At 44.3% G+C, this 24,362-nt stretch overlaps 1 protein-coding gene across 9 annotated transcripts in view; it reads right to left on the bottom strand.

Moving 5' to 3' along the window:
- Window positions 1–1,238: 1,238 nt before the first annotated feature.
- GABPB2 (GA binding protein transcription factor subunit beta 2) overlaps window positions 1,239–24,362 on the bottom strand; it is a 57,037-nt gene continuing 33,913 nt past the window's right edge. For 6 of the 9 annotated variants that reach the window (XM_032154709.2, XM_058439297.1, XM_032154708.2 and 3 more), the window contains 4 exons: window positions 21,943–22,056; window positions 17,790–17,966; window positions 9,511–9,635; window positions 1,239–9,077 (listed from right to left, as the gene is read on the bottom strand). In XM_032154709.2, the coding sequence (XP_032010600.1) occupies window positions 8,778–9,077; window positions 9,511–9,635; window positions 17,790–17,966; window positions 21,943–22,056 (716 nt within the window). In that variant the 3' untranslated portion in view covers window positions 1,239–8,777. The remainder of the gene's footprint in view (window positions 9,078–9,510; window positions 9,636–17,789; window positions 17,967–21,942; window positions 22,057–24,362) is intronic. The other 3 variants (XM_032154713.2, XM_032154712.2, XM_032154716.2) reach the window with 3 other exon arrangements.

Consider the following 24,362-nt stretch of genomic DNA (forward strand, 5'->3'; position numbering starts at 1 on the left):
CCTGCTTTTTTTTCCGTCAGCACAGCCCAGACTATATATATTGCTGAAGTACCTGCCAGAGTTACTTTCTATTAGTTGAATATGTGCCAGCATTTGCTGACTATATGTATTTACCAAAAAGAAATTATCTAAATGTACCCTAGTACATGGTAGGTGTCCAATTTCCTAAATATTGACTTTGAGAACTTACTGGAGATTCCAGTCACTGAACGCAGATGCTTATATGTCCTTAGCTTTGGACAGGCTCAAAGCTAATTTTGTAAAGAAAGGTATCCTTCTTGCCAACAAAACAGCTTTTCAGAACTCTATACACTAGATAGGACACCCATATTGCTAGTCAAATTGGTCTGTTCACCCCTGGCTATCAATGGGGATTGTGCTACTATCAGACTGATCTTCCTATTTTTAAATATAAATGTGTGCTGATTTTGGACTAAGATAGCAGCAAGCACCCTAATAAGCAAGAATAGCTGAGAAGCTGGCAAAGTAAGTCTACTCTTTCCAAGCACTTCTGAGTCTGATGTTTTTCCCCATACATCTCAGCATTGACTTTACTCCCACACAAGGCACATAATCATTTTCTTCAGCTACTTTTCTTTTTTTTTTTTTTTTTTTTTTTTGAGACAGAGTCTCGTTGTTGCCCAGGCTGGAGTGCAATGGCGCGATCTCGGCTCACTGCAGGCTCCGTCTCGGGGGTTCACGCCATTCTCCTGCCTCCGCCTCCTGAGTAGCTGGGACTACAGGCGCCCGCCACCTTGCCCAGCTAATTTTTTGTATTTTTAGTAGAGACGGGGTTTCACTGTGTTAGCCAGGATGGTCTCGATCTCCTGACCTCGTGTTCTGCCCGCCTCGGCCTCCCAAAGTGCTGGGATTACAGGTGTGAGCCACCGCACCCAGCCTTCTTCAGCTACTTTTCTCCTCCCTTGGTTGTTTGCTTTTAGGGAAGGGAGAGGGGAATGAGAGAAAGAAGGAAAATGTACATTTAACAAGCTGGTCAAAAGCTCTCCTCATTCTTGTTTCATTTCTTACCTCAACTTGCTCTGCCTGTCAAGAATACCAGGCCGAGAGAGGTGGATAAGGAAAAGGCAGTGGGCATGCATGGGTTAGTAGATCTATACCCCTCCCCCTTCAGTTAGCTCAGTTGGACAGGGAAAATGAGCTCTGTGGTTCACCTGTGATTAAAGAATAGATACAAATTTTGCCCAGGAGATGAAAACAAAGTCAATGACACCCTGAAATGGTCGGCTTTGACATTTTATTGAGAAACATTTTTATTTTAAATGATAGTACAAAAACTGTATATATAATATAGATCTGTATAAGTATATATACATACAAATGCTCATACACACATATACACACAAACTTGCTCATCAGAATAAAACCCTATTCTAAATAAAGAAGTATATTAAGTTTTTCTAAAAATATGCTGTACATAAAGCTGTCAGACAACCTGAGAAACTGAGGACATTGTGAGAATAGTCTGGGCGCATCCCCCCACACACACACCTGCCGAAGTATACACACAAATGGCCTTGACAGAAGGAGAGCACATGGGGCAAGGCCAGGGAGAGAGCTGCTACCATCATTGTTGCTAGAACAAGATGTCTAAAGCCAACTAGAAAGCACAGGATATAGAAGGTGACCTAGATTAACTTTCAGAAACAAACCACCTCAGAATAAACAAAAAATATGTGGTAGGGAAGGAGGGGAATGGAGAGAGAAAAGACAAGGCCCAGAGATTAGAAATGACCTGCTAACTAAATTCGAGTGCCTGGGAAAGCCTCAATGAGATAGGAACAATGAAATCACAAAAGCAGAAAAGGTAGGACGAGGGGGAGACAGGGAATCACAATTTCCTGTCACTAACATGCCAAACTGCTACTGTAGAGTCTAGGAATGTCACCTCACCCCCTAATACTAAAGAGGCTAAAAAATAAAATAAAAATTTAAAAAGGGCAGCATCAGAGACTTAAAAAAATTGGCATAGGAAATAATAGTACTACTCAGAAGGGGGAAATAGTCACCACATAAAATAGAGACAAATAAGAGCCTAGAGTGCATACAGGTGGTCATGACGTATAGTCCATTCTGAAGCTCCTTTTCTAGCTATCCAGAGATGGGTGTGCACAAGGAGTAGAGAAGAGGAAGCTTTCTCTAATTAGGACAAAAACTGATTCCCACTCCATATTAAACTATCAGGAAGAGTTCAGTAAATGCCTCAAATTTTCCAGCTCTGGAGGTCTGTAATGATAGGAGAGAGCCACACAAGCTTTCTTAAAATGGTCATCATCATACTGGTGAGAAAAAAAAAAAAAAGAGGCTGGGCACAGTGGCTCACACCTGTAATCCCAGCACTTTGGGAGGCCGAGGAGGGTGGATCACGAGGTCAGGAGTTCGAGACCAGCCTGGCCAATATGGTGAAACCTCGTCTCTACTAAAAATAGAAAAATTAGCGCATGCCTGTAATCCCAGCTACTTGGGAGGCTCAGGCAGAAGAATCGCTTGAACCCAGGAGACGGAGGTTGCAAGATCATGCTGCTGCGCTCCAGCCTGGGCGACAGAGAGAGACACTGTCTCAAAAAAAAAAAAGAAAAAAGAAAAAAATAATCATTTCTCAAACTGATATTTCTTTTTTTTTCTTTTTCTTTTTTTTTTTTGTGAGCCACCGCGCCCGGCCTCTCTCTCTTCTTTTTTTTTCTCACCAGTATGGTGACGAGCCACTACTCCCGGCTAATTTTTGTATTTTTAGTAGGGACTAAGTTTCACCACGTTGGCCTGGCCTCAAGTGATCCTCCCGCCTCGGCCTCCCAAAGTGCTGGGATTACAGGCGTGAGCCACCGTGCCTGGCCAGCAGCTTTATTTATTTTATTTTATTTATTTATTTATTTTTTTGAGACCGAGTCTCACTCTGTTGCCCGGGCGATCTGTTGCAGTAGGGCGATCTCAGCTCACTGCAAGCTCTGCCTCCCGGGTTCACGCCATTCTCCTGCCTCAGCCTCCCAAGTAGCTGGGACTACAGGCACCCGCCACCACGCCTGGCTAATTTTTTGTATTTTTAGTAGGGCTGGGGTTTCACCGTGTTAGCCAGGATGGTCTCCATCTCCTGACCTCGTGATCCACCCACCTTGACCTCCCAAACTGCTGAGATTACAGGCGTGAGCCACTGTGCCCGGCCAGCAGCTTTATTTTAAAGTAGACAACCATCCTAAGCTCGAAGTTTCTCTTGCTCAAGCACCAATTCTGATCCATTTGTCTGTTTTTTCTTTTTCTTTTTTTTTTGAGACAGAGTCTCGCTCTATTGCCCAGGCTGAAGTGCAGTGGCACAATCTCAGCTCACTGTAAACTCCACCTTTTGGGTTCAAGCAATTCTCCTGTTTCAGCCTCCAGAGTAGCTGGAACTACAGGCGTGTGCCATCATGCCCAACTAATTTTTGTATTTTGGTAGAGACAGGGTTTTGCCATGTCAGCCAGGCTGGTCTCGAACTCCTGACCTCAAGTGATCTACCCACCTCAGCCTCCCAAAGTGCTGGGATTACAGGCGTGAGCCACCGTGCCCAGCCATTTTTGTCTGCTATTTGATTCTTAATAATCCAACCTTGCCAATAAGCCAGTTGGAATCCTCTAACCCAGAAGATCTAAGCAATATTTCCCCAACTTCCATGACTAATCCAGAAAGATATGCAAAGTCATGAAATGGTATTGCCATTAATGTATTCAATATTTAATTTCTAACTACTTCAAAGCATCCTCACCTGCCATTCTCTCCATGGCAATACAATTGGAGATCAAATCCTATTTCCCGTATCTGGGATGCCAAGAGGACTGTTCCAAGTAAATAAAAATAAATGCCTTTTTCTTACTTATTTTCAGATACCTCCATTCTCTCCCTCCCTACCCTAGCCTCTCCTCTAACAAACTGCACTATCTCAGAGACCCATCATAAAAAATGACTTGGCCTGTATTAGAGATTTTGGGGGTTGGGGAGGTAGGAATGATAGCTTCTGCAGAAAGAACAATAAGATCTGCTAAAGAATTCCCCGCAAAAAGTGGTGACTGTATAGTCAGAAGGGCATGTTAGATGGACATTCTCTGCCTTTAGCCAGTAGCTACCCGAGAGAGTGAGCTGGTTGGGCCTGAATACTGAATATCATCTGCAGAGTTAACCTCCTCCCCCTTAATGGGCAAGGTGTGGGGGAAGAGGGATTAAAGTCAACATATGCACCAATAACATAAATAAAAGACATCTAAAATGATATTTGGTTCCTCCATTGTTAAAGTAAGGCTCCGAAATCCCACACATAACAGCTTCTTGTTAGCACCTGGTTCCCAAAGGGACTCAGAAAAAATAAAAACACTGCAAACAGGAAAAGATTATTTGACAGCAGATAGAACAATTTCATCATCACCCTTACCTAGGCTACTCCCCCTCACATTTCCCTGTCATCCCCAACAGCCCAGAATATCCTCCAATCAACTGGGAAGTGTTCAGTACTCAGATCTGTGGAGAAAACCTAGCTAAGGTGGCCAGTAGCCAAGGTTAATTTCCAAACTGATATTTTTGCCTATAAATGTATAATAACCAATTCTGTTGGTTAAATTTGATTTGGGGAGTTAAGTTTTCAGTCTGTTTTGAGACCCAAATGATTCTGCTCCTCTGTAACACTGCAGCAAATTACTTCACTAATCAAGGTAAACAGAACCATGTTAACTGTCAGGTTTTTTTCCAAATTAAAAATGCATGTTTTCCCCATGACTGCTAATTAAGAAAACCATATTCTAAACAGTCATTCAAATGTTTACTTGGCACATCTCCCTCTGGTTTCTTCTAATTTATAACAAAGCAAGCAAGTCTAGAACGATGAGGGCCCAGTTTCAAAGGCAATAACCTCTGTAACATAACCTGTTCATAACCTCTCTCTCTCCATCCATATTCCCTTTCTTTGGGAAAAACTCCATGTTGACATACAAAGAAAACCCAGCAGGTGGCTGGGCGCAGTGGCTCACGCCTATAATCCCAGCACTTTAGGAGTTCGAGACAGGCGGATCACCTGAGGTCAGGAGTTCAAGACCAGCCCGACCAACATGGAGAAACCCCATCTCTACTAACAATACAAAATTAGCTGGGCATTGTGGCGCATGCCTGTAGTCCCAGCTACTCGGGAGGCTGAGGCAGGAGAATCGCTTGAACCCAGGAGGTAGAGGTTGCGGTGAGCCGAGATCATGCCACTGCACTCCAGCCTGGGCAACAAGAGCGAAACTCTGTCTCAAAAAAAAAAGAAAAAGAAAACCCAGCAGTTGAACACTTTCCAAAAGTGTCTGGGCAGAGGAAGTGTAGGCATAGTGGGAGAGAAAGGAAGAAGACAAAGTAGCCAGAATCTTTGGTTCTTTATGGCACTGATAGTTCTTATTCCCTTTGTCAGGCCCAACAAGCTCACTCTCTCGGGTAGCTACTGGCTAAAGGCAGAGAATGTCCATCTAACATGCCCTTCTGTAACAGATCCAAGCTTAAGGAAACAGAGCAATTTACTCATGCCAGATCAAAAGGAAATAAAACTAAACATCATCATCAGCATTTACCTCCGACCCCCTTTTTGTTGCACATAAGAGGATAAGATATAAGCTCCACAGAAAAGCATAATATGTCCTAAATGACACTTAGAAAATTCAACAAAGTTTTATAAAATTAGAGTCTAGGCTGTGCGTGGGGTGGCTCATGCCTGTAATCTCAGCATTTTGGGAGGCCGAGGCAGGCCGATCACCTGAGGCCGGGAGTTCCAGACCAGCCTGACCAACATAGAGAAACCCTGTCTCTACTGAAAATACAAAATTAGCCGGGCGTGGTGGCGCATGCCTGTAATCCCAGCTACTCGGGAGGCTGAGGCAGGAGAATAGCTTGAAACCGGGAGGCGGGGGTTGCGGTGAGTTGAGATCATGCCATTGCACTCCAGCCTGGGCAACAAGAGCAAGACTCCGTCTCAAAAAAAAGAAAAAGACTGAGCTTGACATTACATAAATGTTTGGAAACAAGTTGTTCTGACAAGAGACTACCCTCCTCACTGTAATTTTATAAAATCCAGTCAGAGCAAAGTTTATATCTCAAGACCAGAGTTTCATAGCCCCCATAAGCCTTTTTCTGGCCACTTCCCAGCACTGTGGAAACACAGCCTGGATTTTGGTTTTATATATACTCCTCCCACATAAACAAGTTTTCTTTCCTTTCTAGTTTTTTTTTTTTTTTTTTTAAATGGAGTTTCACTCTTGTTGCCCAGGTTGGAGTGCAATGGCGCCATCTCGGCTCACTGCAACTGCCGCCTCCCGGGTTCAAGAGATTCTCCTGCCTCAGCCTCCCGAGTAGCTGGGATTACAGGCATGTGCCACCACACCCAGCTAATTTTGTTTTGTTTGTTTGAGACAGAGTCTCACTCTATCGCCCAGGCTGGAGTGCAGTGGCATGATCTTGGATCACTGCAACCTCTGTCACCCGGGTTCAAGCGATTCTACTGCCTCAGCCTCCCGAGTAGCTGGGATTACAGGTGCCTGCCACCTCGCCAGGTGAATTTTTGTATTTTTAGTAGGATTTCACCATCTCAGCCAGGCTGGTCTTGAACTCCTGACCTCGTGATCCACCCGCCTCAGCCTCCCAAAGTGCTGGGATTACAGGCGTGGGCCACCGGGCCTGGCCCTAATTTTGTATTTTTAGTAGAGACAGGGTTTCTCCATGTTGGTCAGGCTGGTCTGGAACTCCCGACCTCAGGTGATCCGCTCGCCTCGGCTTTCCAGTTCAGTTTTTAAAAACTCTATTTCAGTTTCCTTTTTTTTTTTTTTGAGGCAGAGTCTGGCTCTGTTGCCCAGGCTGGAGTGTAATGGTGCGATCTCAGCTCACTGCAACCTCCGCCTCCCGGGTTCAAGCGATTCTCCTGCCTCAGCCTCCCAAGTAGCTGGGATTACAGGCAGGTGCCACCACGCCCGGCTAATTTTTTGTATTTTTGTTTGTTTGTTTTGTTTTGTTTTGAGATAGAGTCTCGCTGTGTCGCCAGGCTGGAGTGCAGTGGCGCGATCTTGGCTCACTGCAACCTCCGCCTCCCTGGTTCAAGCAATTATCCTGCCTCAGCCTCCCAAGTAGCTGGGATACAGGCATGTGCCACTACACCTGGGTAATTTTTGTATTTTTAGTAGAGACGGGTTGTCACCATGTTGGCCAGGATGATCTCAATCTCTTGACCTTGTGATCCACCTGCCTCTGCTCCCAAAGTGCTGGGATTACAGGCGTGAGCCACTGCGCTCGGCCAATTTTTTGTATTTTTAGTAGAGATGGAGTTTCACCGTGTTAGCCAGGATGTTCTTGATCTCCTGACCTCGTGATCCGCCCGCCTCGGCCTCCCAAAGTGTTGGGATTACAGGCGTGAGCCACCTCGCCTGGCCTAGTTTCCTTTTTCCTTTGAGATACAGTCTTGCTCTGTCACTCAAGCCTGGAGAGCAGTGGCGCAACCACGGCTCACTGCAGTTTTGACCTCCAAGGCGCAAGCGATCCTCCCACCTCAGCCTCCTGAGTAGCTGGAACCATAGATGCCTGTCACCATACTTGGCTAATTTTTAAATTTTTTGTAGACACAGGTTTCTATGTCGCCCAGGCTCATCTCAAACTCCTGGACTCAAGAATTCTCCCATTTCGCCGGGCGCGGTGGCTCACGCTTGTAATCCCAGCACTTTGGGAGGCCGAGGCGGGCGGATCACGAGGTCAGGAGATCGAGACCACGGTGAAACCCCGTCTCTACTAAAAATACAAAAAATTAGCCAGGCGTGGTGGCAGACGCCTGTAGTCCCAGCTACTCAGAGAGGCTGAGGCAGGAGAATGGCGTGAACCCCGGGAGGCGGAGCTTGCAGTGAGCCGAGATTGCGCCACTGCACTCCAGCCTGGGCGACAGAGCGAGACTCCGTCTCAAAAAAAAAAAAAAAAAGAATTCTCCCATTTCAACATCCCAAAGTAGTGCTGGGATTACAGGTGTGAGCCACCACACCCAGCTTATTTCAGTTTTTTACACAAGCATCTGAGCTATAGACACATAATGGATACATATCTGTCAGACAATCAAAAATTTCTTTTCAGTGATATGGTGGCATATGCCTGTCCTCCCAGCTACTCAGGAGGCTGCGCCCTGGAGGCAGAGGTTGCAGTTTGCCAAGATTGCACCACTGTACTCTAGCCTGGGTGACAGAGTCAGACCGTGTCTCAAAAAAAAAAAAAAAAAAAAGGAAAATTCTCTTCAGTGAAATTAACTTAAGGTTGGGAGTTCCTGCTCCTTTGGAGACTTCCCCAAAGCTTGTCTAACCTCCCTCCCAATTAGTTTTTCCAACAGATATGCATCATAAATCTAAGGGGCATTTTCAGGTCACTTGATGGTGTAATTATTAAAGGCATATATATTGGTGCATATATATTAGAAATGTTATCTTAAAATCTTTTGTGAGAAAGTCATTTAATAAAAAAAAATCAACCCACAACATGCAGTATTCTTTTACTTCTATGTTTAAAGCAATGATATGAGCTAAGAAATTTGGTCCTTATTCTTTTGGCCCCTCAGAAAAAATGTTCCCTAAATATGGCTTTGAATTTTCCAGTTGCACAGAGAAACTTCCCGAGCCCAAGCATTGTACCCTGCTATAGTTTTCTTCTTAAAGACACTCTTAGTTTTTATACAATGTTTGTCTTCTGTATATTTTCTTTTTAAAAAGAGGATTAATATGAACACAGTGCAAATTGTGGCCCTTGCATATTAAGATGAAACAGTTTCCATGGAAACTCTAGTGTGAGGCTCTGTGGTCCCTGCTGACCCAGTCACTTTTGTCTCTCTCTCTTCCAACTCCCCCTCTGTGACTACTACAGCATCTACCTCAGCCACCTCTTCATCCATGGTGGAATCAACTCCATTGGGCTGCTGTCGGGCTATGGCCTCCAGCTTAAGACGGTACTGTTCTGCTTCCTGCTCTTTCTTTAGGAGCTGGTGTCGGTATTCCTGGGCTCTTCGATTGGCCTCCTGGAGTTGTTGCTGTAGTAGCTCTCTTTCATTGCCTTCCTGTAAAAATAAGCCATGTCACCACCAGGTAAATTCCTGATCATAAATTATCCAGATAGTAGACAAAAAGGTCAGGCGCGGTGCCTCACACCTATAATCCAAGCACTTTGGGAGGCAGAGGCGGGCAGATTATTTGAGGTCAGGAGTTCGAGACCAACTTGGCCAACATGGTGAAACCCCGTCTCTACTAAAAATACAAAAATTAGCCAGGCATGGTGGCAGGTGCCTGTAATCCCAGCTACTCAGGAGGCTGAGGCATGAGAATCACTTGAGCCTGGGAGGCGGAGGTTGCAGTGAGCTGAGATCATGCCACTGTACTCCAGCCTGGGCAAGACAGCAAGACTGTCTCAAAAAGAAAAAAAAAAGATGAAGAAGGGTTCAGGCCTTGATAATTATGGCTTTAAATTCTTTTCATCGCTCCTAAAAACATTACCTTGCTTTCCTCCACACTGTTTGTCTTCTCTCCTATCCTTGGTTTCTTTGTTAGTGGCAACTTCTCTTCTTCTTCCTCTTTAATTACAGTCTCTTCTGCAACCTGACCAGCAGGTACAGTTAGAACTACAAGTCAAAGGACACCAATTGGAAGTGATGAATGCATAATAAAACAAAGAAGTTTTGCTTGCTTTTAATTAGAAAATAAAATAAAATATATTCTAGGTTGGGTACAGTGGTGTGTGCCTGTGGTCCTAGCTACTCAGGCAGCTGACTGGAGGACTTCTTGAGTCCAGGAGTTCAAGGCTAGCCTAAACAACATAGCAAGACCCCATCTCAACAAAAAAGCAAAGAGAAAGTTACATATATTATTTGATATATCATTTTTAATATCTCTTTGAATTTTAGAATCAACAGGTAAGGCATGGCCCTTCAGGGAGAAACAAAAAGGATTAATAGAGCACTGAGAATGGCTCAAAAAGGAAAGGTATAGATTTGCAGGCTTGGAAGCCATGCAAGTAAGTCCCAAGTCTGAGGCTCTTATATGAAGGTGTCTGACTCTAGGTCACCTATGGCCAATTAGCTTATCAATTCGCCCAGAAATGGCAGGGTGAGGTGGCTCACACCTATAATTCTACCATGTTGGGAGGCTAAGATGGGAGGATCACTTGAGCTCAGGAGTTCAAGACCAGCTTGGGCAACATGGCAAACACCGTCTCCGCAAAAAAAATAAAAAAATTAGCCAGGCATGGTGGAGCATGCCTGTAATTCCAGCTACTTGGGAGGCTGAAGTGGGAGGATCACTTGAGCCTGGGAAGTTGAGGCTGTAGTGCGCCAAGAACTCGCGACTGCACTCCAGCCTGGGCGACAGAGTGAGACCCTATCTTAAACAAACAAACAAACAAAAACTGCAGAAATAATCTGTCAAAAGAAGGCCTGAAGTCTTTATATATTTTTGAGACCTCTAATAAAAGCCAATAGCCATTATCTGTACCTAAATTAATTCTCTTCTCATATATAAGTGAGAGAAGAGTCAACACACACACAACATACATGACACACTACACATCTGTCAGAATGGCTAAAAGTTGTTTTTTTTTTTTTTTTTTGAGATGGAGTTTTGCTCTCGTTACCCAGGCTGGAGTGCAATGGTGTGATCTCGGCTAACTGCAACTTCCACTTCCTGGGTTCAAGTCATCTCCTGCCTCAGCCTCCGAAATAGCTGAGATTACAGGCATGCCCCACCATACCCGGCTAATTTTGTATTTTTAGTAGAGATGGGGTTTCTCCATGTTGGTCAGTCTGGTCTTGAACTCCCGACCTCACGTGATCCACCTGCCTTGGCCTCCCAAAGTGCTGGGATTACAGGTGTGAGCTACCATGCCCGGCCTTTTTTTTTTTTTTTCCAAGAAGTCTCACTCTGTAACCCAGGTTGGAGTGCAGTGGCACAATCTCAGCTCACTGCAACCTCCACCTCCTGGGTTGAAGCAATTCTCCTGCCTCAGCCTCCTGAGTAGCTGGGACTACAGGTGCATGCCATCACACACAGTTAATTTTTGTATTTTTAATAGAGACTGGGTTTCTCCATGTTAGCTAGACTGGTCTCGAACTCCTGACCGCAGATATTCCACCTGCCTCGGCCTCACAAAGTACTGGGATTACAGGTGTGAGCCACCGTGCCAGGCTAAAAGTTTTTTAAAAAGTGATGACACCAAATGCTGGAGAGGATGTAGACATGCTGGATTATTCATAAATTGCTGGTGGGAATGTAAAATGGTACAGCCACTCTAGAAAACAGTTTGGCAGGCTGGGCGCAGTGGCTCATGCCCTGTAATCACAGCACTTTGGGTGGCCGAGGCAGGCGGATTGCCTGAGCTCAGGAGTTTGAGACCAGCCTGGCCAACATAGTCAAACCGCATCTCTACAAAAAATACAAAAATCAGCCAGGTGTGGTGGCACCTGCCTGTAATCCCAGCTACTCGGGAGGCTGAGGCAGGAGAATCGCTTGAACCTGGTATGCGGAGGTTGCAGTTAGCTGAGATAGTGCCACTGCACTCCAGCTTGGGTGACAGAGTGAGACTCCATTTCAAAAAAAAAAAAAGAAAAGAAAATAGTTTGCCAGTTTCTTTCTTTCTCTGTCTCTCTCTCTTTCTTTCTTTCGAGACGGAGTTTCATTCTTACTATTCAGGCTGGAGTGCAATGGCGCGATCTTGGCTCACCGCAACCTCTGTCCCCAGTTCAAGTGATTCTCCTGCCTCAGCCTCCCGAGTAGCTGGGATTACAGGCATGTGCCACCACACCTGGCTAATTTTGTATTTTTAGTAAAGATGGGGTTTCTCCATGTTGGTCACGCTGGTCTCAAATTCCCGACCTCGGCTGGGCGCGGTGGCTCACGCTTGTAATCCCAGCACTTTGGGAGGCCGAGGCGGGCGGATCACGAGGTCAGGAGATCGAGACCACGGTGAAACCCCGTCTCTACTAAAAATACAAAAAATTAGCCGGGCGTAGTGGCGGGCGCCTGTAGTCCCAGCTACTCGGAGAGGCTGAGGCAGGAGAATGGCGTGAACCCGGGAGGCGGAGCTTGCAGTGAGCCGAGATTGCGCCACTGCACTCCAGCCTGGGCGACAGAGCGAGACTCCGTCTCAAAAAAAAAAAAAAAAAAATTCCCGACCTCAGGTGATCCGCCCAAGTTTGGCAGTTTCTTAAAAAACAAAACACACACTTACCATATGACGCAGCAATTGTACTCTCGGGCATTTATCCCAGAGAATAGAAAATTTATTTCCTACTTCTTTTTTTCTTGAGACAGAGTCTGGCTCCGCCCAGGCCGGATTGGAGTGCATTGGCATGATGTTGGCTCACTGCAACCTCCACCTCCCAGGTTCAAGTGATTCTCCTACCTCAGCCTCCCGAGTAGCTGGGATTACAGGTGCCTGCCACCACGCCTGACTAATTTTTGTACTTTTAGTAGAGATGGGGTTTCGCCACGTTAGGCAGGCTGGTCTCAAATTCCTGATCTCAGGTGATTCACCCACCTTTGCCTCCCAAAGTGCTGGGATTATAGGCTTGAGCCACCATGCCTGGCCTATTTCCCATTTGTTTTCTTTTCTTTTCTTTTTATTTTGAGACAGAGTCTCGCTCTGTCTTCAGGTGGAGTGCAGTGGCACATCTTGGCTCACTGCAACCTCCGCCTCCCGGGTTCAAGAGATTCTCCTGCCTCAGCCTCTCGAGTATCTGGGACTATAGGCATGTGCCACCACACCCAGATAATTTTTGTATTTTTAGTAGAGATGTGGTTTCACCATATTGGCCAGGATGGTCTCGATCTCTTGACCCTGTGATCCGTCCACCTTGGCCTCCCAAAGTGCGTGCGCCACTGAGCCCGGCCCTATTTCCCATTTTTTTATTTTCCATAAGAACCTGTAAACAATTATGGTATTCATAATGCTTTATTTATTTATTTATTTATTTACTTTTTATGAGACAGAGTCTCACTCTGTTATCCAGGTTGGTGTGCAGTGGCAGAATGTCTCACTGCAGCCTCAACCTCCTGGCCTCCAGTGACCCTCCCAAGTAGCTGGGACTACAGGCACACACCAGCATGCCTGGCTAATTTTTTTCTTTTTTTGTATTTTTTTTTAGAGATGGGTTTCGTCATGTTGTCCAGGCTGATTTCAAACTCCTGTGCTTAAGCTATCTGCCGGCGTAGTCCTCCCAAAGTGCTGCGATTATAGGCATGAGCCACTCACTGTGCCCAACCAGTTTTATTTTTAGATAGCTGAAACTGGAAGCAACTTAAATGTCCTTCATTGGGTAAATGGTTAAACAAACTGTGGTACATCCATATCATGGAATAATACTCAGCAATAAGAAGGAATGAAATACTGATTCAAACAACACTTTGCATGGGTATCAAGGGAATTATGCTGAAAGGAAAAAAGCCAATCTCAAAATCATGTATACTGTATGATTCCACTTACATAACATTCTTGAAATGACAAAGTAGAGGATGGGCACGGTGGCTCATACCTGTAATCCCAGCACTTTGGGAGGCCAAGGTGGGCGGATCACCCGAGGTCAGGAGTTCGAGACCAGCTTGGCCAACATGGCAAAACCCCGTCTCTACCAAAAATACAAAAAATTAGACAGGCATGGTGGCATGTGCCTGTAATCCCAGCAATAGATTTCTCTGTATTATTTCTTAGAACTGTACTAAATCTTGCCGGGCGCGGTGGCTCACGCTTGTAATCCCAGCACTTTGGGAGGCCGAGGCGGGCGGATCACAAGGTCAGGAGATTGAGACCACGGTGAAACCCCGTCTCTACTAAAAAATACAAAAAATTAGCTGGGCGTGGTGGCGGGCGCCTGTAGTCCCAGCTACTCGGAGAGGCTGAGGCAGAGAATGGCATGAACCTGGGAGGCGGAGCTTGCAGTGAGCCGAGATTGCGCCACTGCACTCCAGCCTGGGCGACAGAGCGAGACTCCGTCTCAAAAAAAAAAAAAAAAAGAACTGTACTAAATCTTTAATGATCTAAAGATAAAAAGTTAAAAATTATATTTAGGTTTTAGGATATATTATGATTATTTTAAAACAGAAGATTTGGCCAGACACAGTAGCTCATGCCTGTAATCACAGCATTTTTTTTTTTTTTTTTTTTTTTGGGGTTGGGTTTCCCCTTTTGCCCCCGGGTTGGGGGTGCAGTGGCGAGATCTCTGCTCACTGCAAGCTCCGCCTCCCGGGTTCACCCCATTCTCCTGACTCAGCCTCCGGAGTAGTGGGGACTACAGGCACACGCCACCAGGCCCGGCTAATTTTTTTGTATTTTTAGTAGAGACAGGGTTTCACCGCATTAGCCAGGATGGTCTTGATCTCCTGACCTCATGATCTGCCCACCTTGGCCTCCCAAAGTGCTGGGATTACAGGCGTGAGCTACCATGTCCGGACAAAAATTTAAAAACAAAAACAAAAAACAGAAGATTTACCTAATCATTGGGTTTGGCAGATTTAAAAATTGGTTTGTATTTCTTTATAAACTCATCAACTGATGTCAGTGGAAAGCAGCTTAGATATATGTTGAGTAGAAATGGAAGTTTAGTCTGGGATTTAAATTTTTCTGCAGATAACTTACAAAATCTGTTTTCCTTCTTTGGGCCTTAAACATATTTGTAAAAAGTAGTGTAGGCTGAGCACAGCGGCTCACGCCTGTAATCCTAGAACTTTAGGAAGCCAAGGTAGAAAGATTGCTTGAGCCCAGGAGTTTGAGGCCAGGCTGGGGACCTTGTCTCTGTGAAAAAGTAAAAAATTAGCTGGGTGTGGTGGCTCGCACCTGTGGTCCTAGCTACTTGGGACTTGAGGTGGAAGGACTGCTTGAGCCTAGGAGGCTGAGGTTGCAGGGAGCTGAGATTGCACCTCCAAATAAATAAATAAATAAATTTTAAAAACAAAAATAAAAAAGTAGTATAGTTTATTTAGGTAAAGCCTCAATTCTATTCTTTTTCTCCAAAACATCTCAGTTTTCATTTATTTATTTCCATTATAAGCAGTCTCTCACCTACCCAATGAGCCCTAAAAACTTAAAATGATAACTATGTTCACAAAAATATCAGCAATGCATAAATTAGAATTTATGATATCAAAGTTTGGATTATAATAAGTTTAATTCTTACCTTCCCATACTTCCTGATCCATCAGTTGAAATAATTTAAAAATTATAAATCCCAACATAGACAACATAGTAAGACCCAGTCTGTACAAAAAATACAAAAAGGCCAGGGGTGTTGACTCACACCTGTAATCCCAGCACTTTGGGAGGCCAAGGCAGGCAGATCACTTGAGTTCAGGAGCTCGTGACCAGCCTGGCCAACATGGCGAAACCCTGTCTCTACCAAAAAAAAAAAAAAAAAATTAGCTGGGCATGGTGGCACATGACTGTAATCCCAGCTACTCCGTTGGCTGAGGCAGGAGAATCACTTGAACCCAGAAGGTGGAGATTGCAGTGTGCCGAGATCACGCCACTGCACTCCAGCTGAGTCCCTGTCTAAAAAAAAAAAAAAAAAAAAAAATTAGCCAGGCGTGGTGGTGCATGCCTGTAGTCCCAGTTACTTGGGAGGCTGAGGTGAGAGGGTTGCTTGGGAAGTCGAGGCTGTAGTGAGCCATAATCATGCCACTGCATTCTAGCCTGGGCAACAAAGGGAGATCCTATCTTTAAAAAAAAAAAACCACAAAAAAAAAACAACAAAAAAACTATAGGCCGAGTGTGGTGGCTCACGCTTGTAATTCCAGCACTTTGGGAGGCCGAGGAGGGTGGATCACGAGGTCAGGAGTTCGAGACCAGGCTGACCAACATAGTGAAACCCCGTCTCAGAATGGTGAACAACCAGGAGGCGGAGGCAGGAGACTGTAGAACCAGGAGGTAGAGTTTGTTTCACGAAACAAATATATATATATGAGACAATGTTTTGCTCTGTTGCCCAGGCTGGAGTGCAGTGGCATGATTATGGTAGCATACTGCAACCTTGAGCTCCTGGGCTCAAGTGATCCTCCTGCCAAAACCTCCTGAGTAGTTGGGACTATAAGCACGTGCCATCAACCAGGCTATTGTTTTAAAAAATTGTGTAGAGATGAGGGGGTCTTGCTATGTTGCCCCAGCTGATTTGGAACTCTTGGCCTCAAGCAATCCTCCTGCTTTGGTCTCCCAAAGTGCTAGGATTACAGGATTACATATGTAAGCCATTGTGCCTGGCCAACCTCCAGTATTTTTAAGGCATGGAGTTGTAATGATGGGCTTCCTCTTTTCAAAAAATTTTAATTATGTCTTTTTTGAATAACTGATACATTAAATGATTAAAAACATCAAGACTATAAAAGCATATACATTGAAAAGCCTCCCACTCATCCTTAGTACCCAGTTGCCCTCCCTGGAAGCAACTAATGTTATGCCTCAGTATACTAATGTATAGCCTCAGTCTGAATATAGCTGGGCATGGCGGCGTGGAACTGTAGCCCCAGCTACTCAGGTGGCTGAGGCGGGAGGATAGCTTGAGCCCAGGAGGTCGAGGCCGCAGTGACCCATGATTGCACCACTGCACACAAGCCTGGGTGACAGAACAAGACCCAGTTACACACACAAAAAAGAAAAAAGAACTGTTTAACCAAAAGATACACACCATCACTGGGTGTGATGGTTCATACCTATAATCCCAGCACTTTGGGAGGCTTAGGCGGGAGGATCACTTGAGGTCTGGAGTTCAAGAACAGCCTAGCTAACATGGTAAAACCCTGTCTCTACTAAAAATACACAAAAATTAACTGGGCGTGTTGGTGTGCGCCTATAGTCCCAGCTACTCAGGAGGCTGAGGCACAAGAATTACTTGAACCAGGGAGGTGGAGGTTACAGTGAGCCAAGATCCTGCCACTGTGCTCCAGCCTGGGCAACAAAGAGGAACTCCATCTCAAACAAACAAGCAAACAAAAAAACCCAAAGGTACATCTTTATGTACATCTTTAATACCTACAGATATTACCAATATCCTTTTTAGAGGATCCATTAATTTGCACTCTCACAAGTGATTTATAAGAGTGCTTGTTTCCTTATACCTTTAACAACATAGTGTTATAATGGTATGTCAGTACAGTATTTATTTGCACTTCTCTTGTTATGAATGAAGTAGGTCGAATATATTTTTTCTTTCTTTCCTTTTTTTTTAAGACAGAGTCTCACTCTGTCATCCAGGCTGGTGTGCAGTGGCATAATCACGGCTCACTACAGCCTCAACCTCCTGGGCTCAAGTGATCCTCCCACTTCAGCCTCCTGAGTAGCTGGGAATACAGGCGTGCGCCACCATGCCCGGCTAATTTTTGTATTTTTAGTAGAGACGGGGTTTTGCTATTTTGGCCAGGCTGGTCTTGAACTCCTGATCTCAAGTGATCCTCCTGCCTCAGCCTCCCAAAGTGCTGGGATTACAGCCGTGAGACGCCTCACCCAGCTATTTTCGTATTTTTAAGAGCCATCAGTACATTTTTTTCTGTGAACTATTGGTTCATATTATTTGTTATTTTTTCCACCGGATCAACTGGTTTTTACTACAGATTTTATACATATTAGGCAATTAGCTTTTGCCAGTCTGGTTCCATTTCTTTTTCTTTTTCAGAGCTTCTTTGCCCAACTTGCATCTGGCAATCTCCCACTTCCACTATTTGTCTTAATGCCTCATTTTTAGGTGAGTATGGAGTATCTAAAATATCTTTTAATAAACAATTGTCTACAAGAGATAACTCACCTTGCTGTCCATCTTGCATAGTTACAATAAATGGCTGGCCAATGCCTCCAGTAGGGATTGAAGTTTGGATATTACCCAGAGGGACTCCATCAGTCACTATGGTGATGACCCTCTGGCCTCCATTCCCCATTACTTGCCGGATTGATGAGTCAACAGAATTTCCTTCTATAATTTCCTCTGAATTGGTTAGAGATGACAAAAGCAAATTTAAAATTTCAGCTTTTTAAAAAAATAGGAGTATGGCAATTTCAACCTCCTTGAACCTGACAACATTCAGGGAGAGGAACGTTTGAAAAAAAAAGTGAGATTCAACAGTTCACAAAAGGTTTTGTGAACAATGCTAAATCACAGGAGAAAAGAAAATAGACAATGCATTAGAACAGTATTTTATAAAATGTGTTCACTGAGGTATTAATAACTTTCACTAAAGATGGGTTCTATGTATAAATACATTTTCAAAATTCTGGTTTAAATATGCTTAAACTTTTTGGTTTTGTAGGAGTATCAGAGACTTCAATAGGCTAATTAACATTGTGATTTTCTAACAGGGTGTGATTCTCCAACAGGGTATAAGATACTCTGTTTCAGCTGGGCACGGTGGCTCACGCCTATAATCTTAGCACTTTGGGAGGCCAAGATGGGCGAATCACTTGAGGCCAGGAGTTAGAGACCAGCCTGGCCAACATGGCAAAACCCTGTCTCTACTAAAAGTACAAAAATTAGTCAGGCATGGTGGCACATGCCTGTAGTTCCAGCTACTTTGGAGGCTGAGGCATGAGAATCGCTTGAGCCTGGGAGGCGGAGGTTGCAGTGAGTCGAGGTGGAGCCACTGCACTCCAGCCTGAGTGACAGAGCGAGACTCCGTCTCAAAAAACAAACAAAAAAACCAGATATGCTGTTTCCCCAACATATTTGATATTGGAACCTTTTTTTTTTTTTTTTTTTCAGGAAGTATCTTGAAAGTCTAAAATGGCTGAGCACGGTGGCTCACACCTGTAATCCCAGCACTTTGGGAGGCCGAGGTGGGCAGATCACCTGAAGTCAGGGGTTCGAGACCAGCCTGGCCAACATGGTGAAACCCCATCTCTACTAAAATCACAAAAATTAGCTGGGCGTGTTGATGGGCACCTATAATCCCAGCTACTTAGAAGGCTGAGGCAGGAGCATTGCTTGAACCCAGGAGGTGGAGGTTGCAGTGAACCAAAATCCTGCTACTGCACTCCAGCCTGGGCGACAAGAGCGAGATTCTGTCTCAAAAAAAAAAGGCAGGCCGGGCGCGGTGGCTCACGCTTGTAATCCCAGCACTTTGGGAGGCCGAGGCGGGCGGATCACGAGGTCAGGAGATCGAGACCACAGTGAAACCCCGTCTCTACGAAAAATACAAAAAAATTAGCCAGGCGTGGTGGCGGGCGCCTGTAGTCCCAGCTACTCGGAGAGGCTGAGGCAGGAGAATTGCTTGAACCCGGGAGGCGGAGCTTGCAGTGAGCCGAGATTGTGCCACAGAGGAGATCCGTCTCAAAAAAAAAAAAAAAAAAAAAAAGGCTAAAATAACCATAAATCAGAGTAGATCATTTCTATAAGAAAATAGGGATATTTAATAGTGAATTAACAGAATAATATGTGAAGTAGTCAAAATATTGGAGTTTGATAGACAAAAATGTTAGGTGGCTTTTTTCATCTGATAAATCAAGAATAGCTGGCTGGGTATGGTGGCTCATGCCCATAATCCCAGCACTTTGGGAGGCCACGGCAAGAGGATTGCTTGAGGCTGGGAGTTGAAGACCAGCCTGAGCAGTGAGACCATCCCCCCAAATTTGAAAAATTAACTGAGCGTGGTGGCATGCACCTTTAGTCCTAGCTACTCAGGAGGCTGATGTGGGAGGATCACTTGAGCCCAGAAGTTCAAGCTGCAGTGAGCTCTGATTGTGCCACTGCACTCCAGCCTGGGTGACAGAATAACAGAATAAGATCCTGTCTGTATCAAAAGAAACCCCAAACATATATATATATAAATAAAATAGCCAATGCTTATGTGCCAGGTACCATTCTATGAGTGTTATGTGTATTATGTTGAACCGAGATTTTCCGTTTGATTAGTCACTATCCCAATAAACTAAGCACTATTAGAGGAAATAATTCCTACCACTATGGAATTTCTCTATCTAAAGTGTCACAGGGCCAGGCACAGTGGCTCACACCTATAATCCCAGCACTTTGGAAGGCCGAGGTGAGCGGATCACCAAGGTCAGTAGTTTGAGACCAGCCTGGCCAACATGGCAAAACCCCATCTGTACTAAAAATACAAAAATTAGCTGGGCATGGTGGTGGGCGCCTGTAATCCCAGCTACTTGGGAGGCTGATGCAGGAGAATTGTGCTTGAACCCCGGAGGTAGAGATGGCAGTAAGCTGAGATCATGCCACCGCACCCCAGCCTGGGTGACAGAGTGAGACTCTGTCTCAAGGAAGAAAGAAAGAAAGGGAGGGAGGGAGGGAGGGAAGGAAGGAAGGGAAGGAGAAAGAAAGAAAGAAAGAAAGAAAGAAAGAAAGAAAGAAAGAAAGAAAGAAAGAAAGAAAGAAAGAAAGAAAGAAAGAAAGAAAGAAAGAAAGAAAGAAAGAAAGAAAGAAAGAAAGAAAGGGAAAGAAAGAAAAGAAAGGAAAGAAAGAAAAGAAAGGAAAGAAAGAAAGAAAAGAAAGGAAAGAAAGAAAGAAAGAAAGAAAAGAAAGGAAAGAAAGAAAGAAAGGGAAAGAAAGAAAAGAAAGAGTCACAGATAGAACTTTGCAGTAATAAATGGGGTATCAACCATCCATATGAAACACATCTAAGTAGTTCAATGGAAATAAAGGATTCACATCTCTTAGAAACAAAGAACAGTTAAATATTAAAGCTGAAAGGTCCTGGATAGATAACCTAATCCAACCATCATGCCAAAGATAAGAAAACTAGAACCTGGAGAAGTGATTTATCCAAGATCAAAGAGCAAACCAAAAGAATAGCAAGGACAAGTTTAATACACTGCTTTTCCCTTTGCTATGTTGTTCCCTCATATACATCTGAGTAGAGATCTTTATGATTACACCCATTCAGAAAAATAGGATTGGAATTGGAAGAATGTTCCTGCCACCCAAATGTCATGGCAGAAATAAATCAGAAATTCTGCTTTCATATATAATGGAGCAGATGGCCAGAGGGTTCCAGACAGATTTCTAAATGTCTACTGAACCCCACCTATGACTATATGCCCCTGCCTATATGAAGCCTTAAGTCTTCCCCACACAGACCACTAGCTCTGGCTAAATAACTTGAAAACTTTTTTTGTTTTAAATATCAGAAAGGCAATACATAGCTTATATTTGCCCAACTCCTTTGGAAATGCCAAAATAACATCTCCAGTGAAAATAAAAGCAAGCCAGCCGGGCGCAGTGGCTCACGCTTGTAATCCCAGCACTTTGGGAGGCCAAGGCAGGCGGATCAGGAGGTCAGGAGATCGAGACCACGGTGAAACCCCGTCTCTACTAAAAATACAAAAAAAAAAAATTAGCCGGGCGTGGTGGTGGGCGCCTGTAGTCCCAGCTACTCGGAGAGGCTGAGGCAGGAGAATGGCATGAACCCGGGAGGCGGAGGTTGCAGTGAGCCAAGATCGCGCCACTGCACTCCAGCCTGGGCGACAGAGTGAGACTCCGTCTCAAAAAAAAAAATAAAATAAAATAAAATAAAATAAAAGCAAACCATGAAGCACAAAGGATATGACAACGAAAAAGGTACCAGTCCCATGTATTTTGATACTTTAAGATATCTGGGCTGCTATTTTGAATCATTCTATGATAGCATCAGTCAAAACATAACATAGAGTATCTCCAAAAAAATCTGCTAATGTGAGAATAGACATTTCAATCTGAAGTAACTAGAGTCAGGGAAAACAAACTTCAAACTGTAAACACACAAAGGAATAATTCAGTCATTCTCTGATATTATTCAGCTGTCTGATTATACCACCTAGCAATTTTTCTTTCTGATGTTCGATGACGCTACATCCCTTTTCCTTAGCTGTCTCTAATTAAATGCAATTCTTTAATAATATTTCATGCAAATTAAATCTGCTGGAGACTTAAAAGAAAAAGTGGTGATTCACTCAGCAGCATATCGCTTACCTACCTGTGGCTCTGTGTGAGTTGGAGAGGGGGACTGATGCCTCAGCAAGAGCTGCAAGGGTAGCCAGCACTGAGGTGGTAGAATTTGAAAACTGTACTGTTGAGGCATGGGGGTCACCTATTTCAGTAAGAAAGACAAATGAGGTCCAATGTAGAGAAAAAATTGAGGCAAATTAAAAACAGCTTATTAAATCAAAACCTCAGCTTTTCACTCTAATGTCCTCAATCTTGTTCTCTAACTCAAACTGATATAAGCCAATTATATCAGTGTTAAAATTCTTTTAAGGTTTAAAAAGTTTTTCCTTTAAAGTGGATTAAATTAGTATACTTGGAGGGCCGGGTGCTGTTCCTGCCTGTAATCCCAGCACTTTGGGAGGCCGAGGCAGGTGGATCACGAGGTCAGGAGTTCGAGACTATCCTGGCTAACATGGTGAAACCCCATCTCTACTAAAAATACAAAAAATTAGCTGGGCGTGGTGGTGGGCGCCTGTAGTCCCAGCCACTTGGGAGGCTGAGGCAGAAGAATGGCGTGAACCCAGGAGGCGGAGCTTGCAGTGAGCTGAGATCACACCATTGCACTCCAGCCTGGGCGACAGAGCGAGACTCCTTCTCAAAAAAAAAAAAAAAAAAAAAAAAAAGGATACTTTGTACAGGGCCACTACATTCCCCTCATTTAATCATTCTCTTGGCACTGCCAGTGCTGAGCATTAGTAGCTAACAGACCAAGAGTGTTACCCACTCCCTAAGCTGGCTGGGCACAGCTCTCCTTGGCAGCAGGCAGTAAGTGTAAAATGCATACCTCACTCAAAGCTGAGCAGTGATAAGGGAATAGTCCCCTTCTGGGCTTTACCCAATCATACTACCTTTTTTCATCAGCTAGATAGATGTGAAGAATAGGATTCACCTCTAGTACAAGAATAGTTAAAAACCTAAAGTTTCATGGCCAGACGCTGTGGCTCATGCCTGTAATCCTAGCACTTTGGGAGGCCGAGGCGGGTGGATCACCTGAGGTCAGGAGTTCGAGACCAGCCTGGCCAACAAGGTGAAACCCTGTCTCTACTAAAAATACAAAAATTAGCTGGGCTTGATGGTGGGCACCTATAATCCCAGCTACTTGGGAGGCTGAGGCAAGAGAATCGCTTGAACTTGGGAGGTGGAGATTGCAGTGAGCTGAGATTGCACCACTGCACTTCAGCTTGGGCAACAGAGCAAGACTCCATCTCAATAAATAAATAAATAAAAAGTTTCATATATTGAATGTCAAAGGGTAGTACAATAGATTAATGCTAAAAACACTAAATGCTAAAAATACTTTAGTTATGTCAAGATGTACTTTTATTTTTTATTTACTTACTTTTTGAGATGGAGTCTCGCTCTGTCTCCCAGGCTGGAGTGCAGTGGCACGGTCTCAGCTCATTGCAATCTCCACCTCCTGGATTCAAGCACTTCTCCTATCTCAGCCTCCTGAGTAGCTGGGATTACAGGTGTGCACCACGACACTCAGCTAATTTTTATACTTTTAGTAGAGACGAGGTCTCGCCATGTTGCCCAGGCTGGTCTTGAACTCCTGACTTCAGGTGATCTGCCTGCTTCGGCCTCCCAAAGTGCTGGGATTACAGGCATGAGCCACTGTGCCCGGCCAAAATGTACTTTTAAAAAGACTTTGTTCATAACCTTCTTCTCTTACATCTGTGTGCTATTCTCATAGCTAAGTTGTAAGAGGGAAGTGCACTAGATCTGGCAACAGACATGCCTAACTTTATGAATCAAAAGTATTATTCTAACTGTAGATACTTCCTTGTTGGGGAAAAAAAGTATTACTCAACAGTTTTGTATAAATCTTACTTTTATAAAATGAATTATATTTCTCTATTTCTTTCACTATAATTTCAGAGATACCTATTATGCCAGTTACAAATTTATTGCCTCTCAGTTCCAAATCTACACTTCTTTGTCCTGCCCGGTGATGCTGGGGCTGGACCCTATAAACATTTCTTGTCAGCTGGCATGACATTAAGCTTTGTTAGTATAGAAGTAGAAGTAGCAGCTGCACCCTCTATTGGCTATTCCTGTATTCTTTTTTTTTGAGACGGAGTTTTGCTCTTGTTGCCCAGACTGGAGTGCAGTGGCGCGATCTCAGCTCACTGCAACTTCTGCCTCCCAGGTTCACGCCATTCTCCTGCCTCAGCCTCCGAAGTAACTGGGACTACAGGCGTGCGCCACCATGCTCAGCTAATTTTTGTATTTTTAGTAAGACGGGGTTTCACCATGTTAGCCAGGCTGGTCTCGAACTCCTGACCTCAAGTGATCTGCCCAACTCGGCCTCCCAAAGTGCTGGGATTACAGGCGTGAGCCAGCACACTAACCAATATATTTTCTTTTTAAATGTACTCTTAATTTTTTTTTTCAAGATAAAGTCTGGCA

This window comes from Hylobates moloch, unplaced genomic scaffold, assembly GCF_009828535.3.
Source record: "Hylobates moloch isolate HMO894 unplaced genomic scaffold, HMol_V3 SCAFFOLD_5, whole genome shotgun sequence".
In the NCBI taxonomy this organism is placed as follows: domain Eukaryota; kingdom Metazoa; phylum Chordata; class Mammalia; order Primates; family Hylobatidae; genus Hylobates; species Hylobates moloch.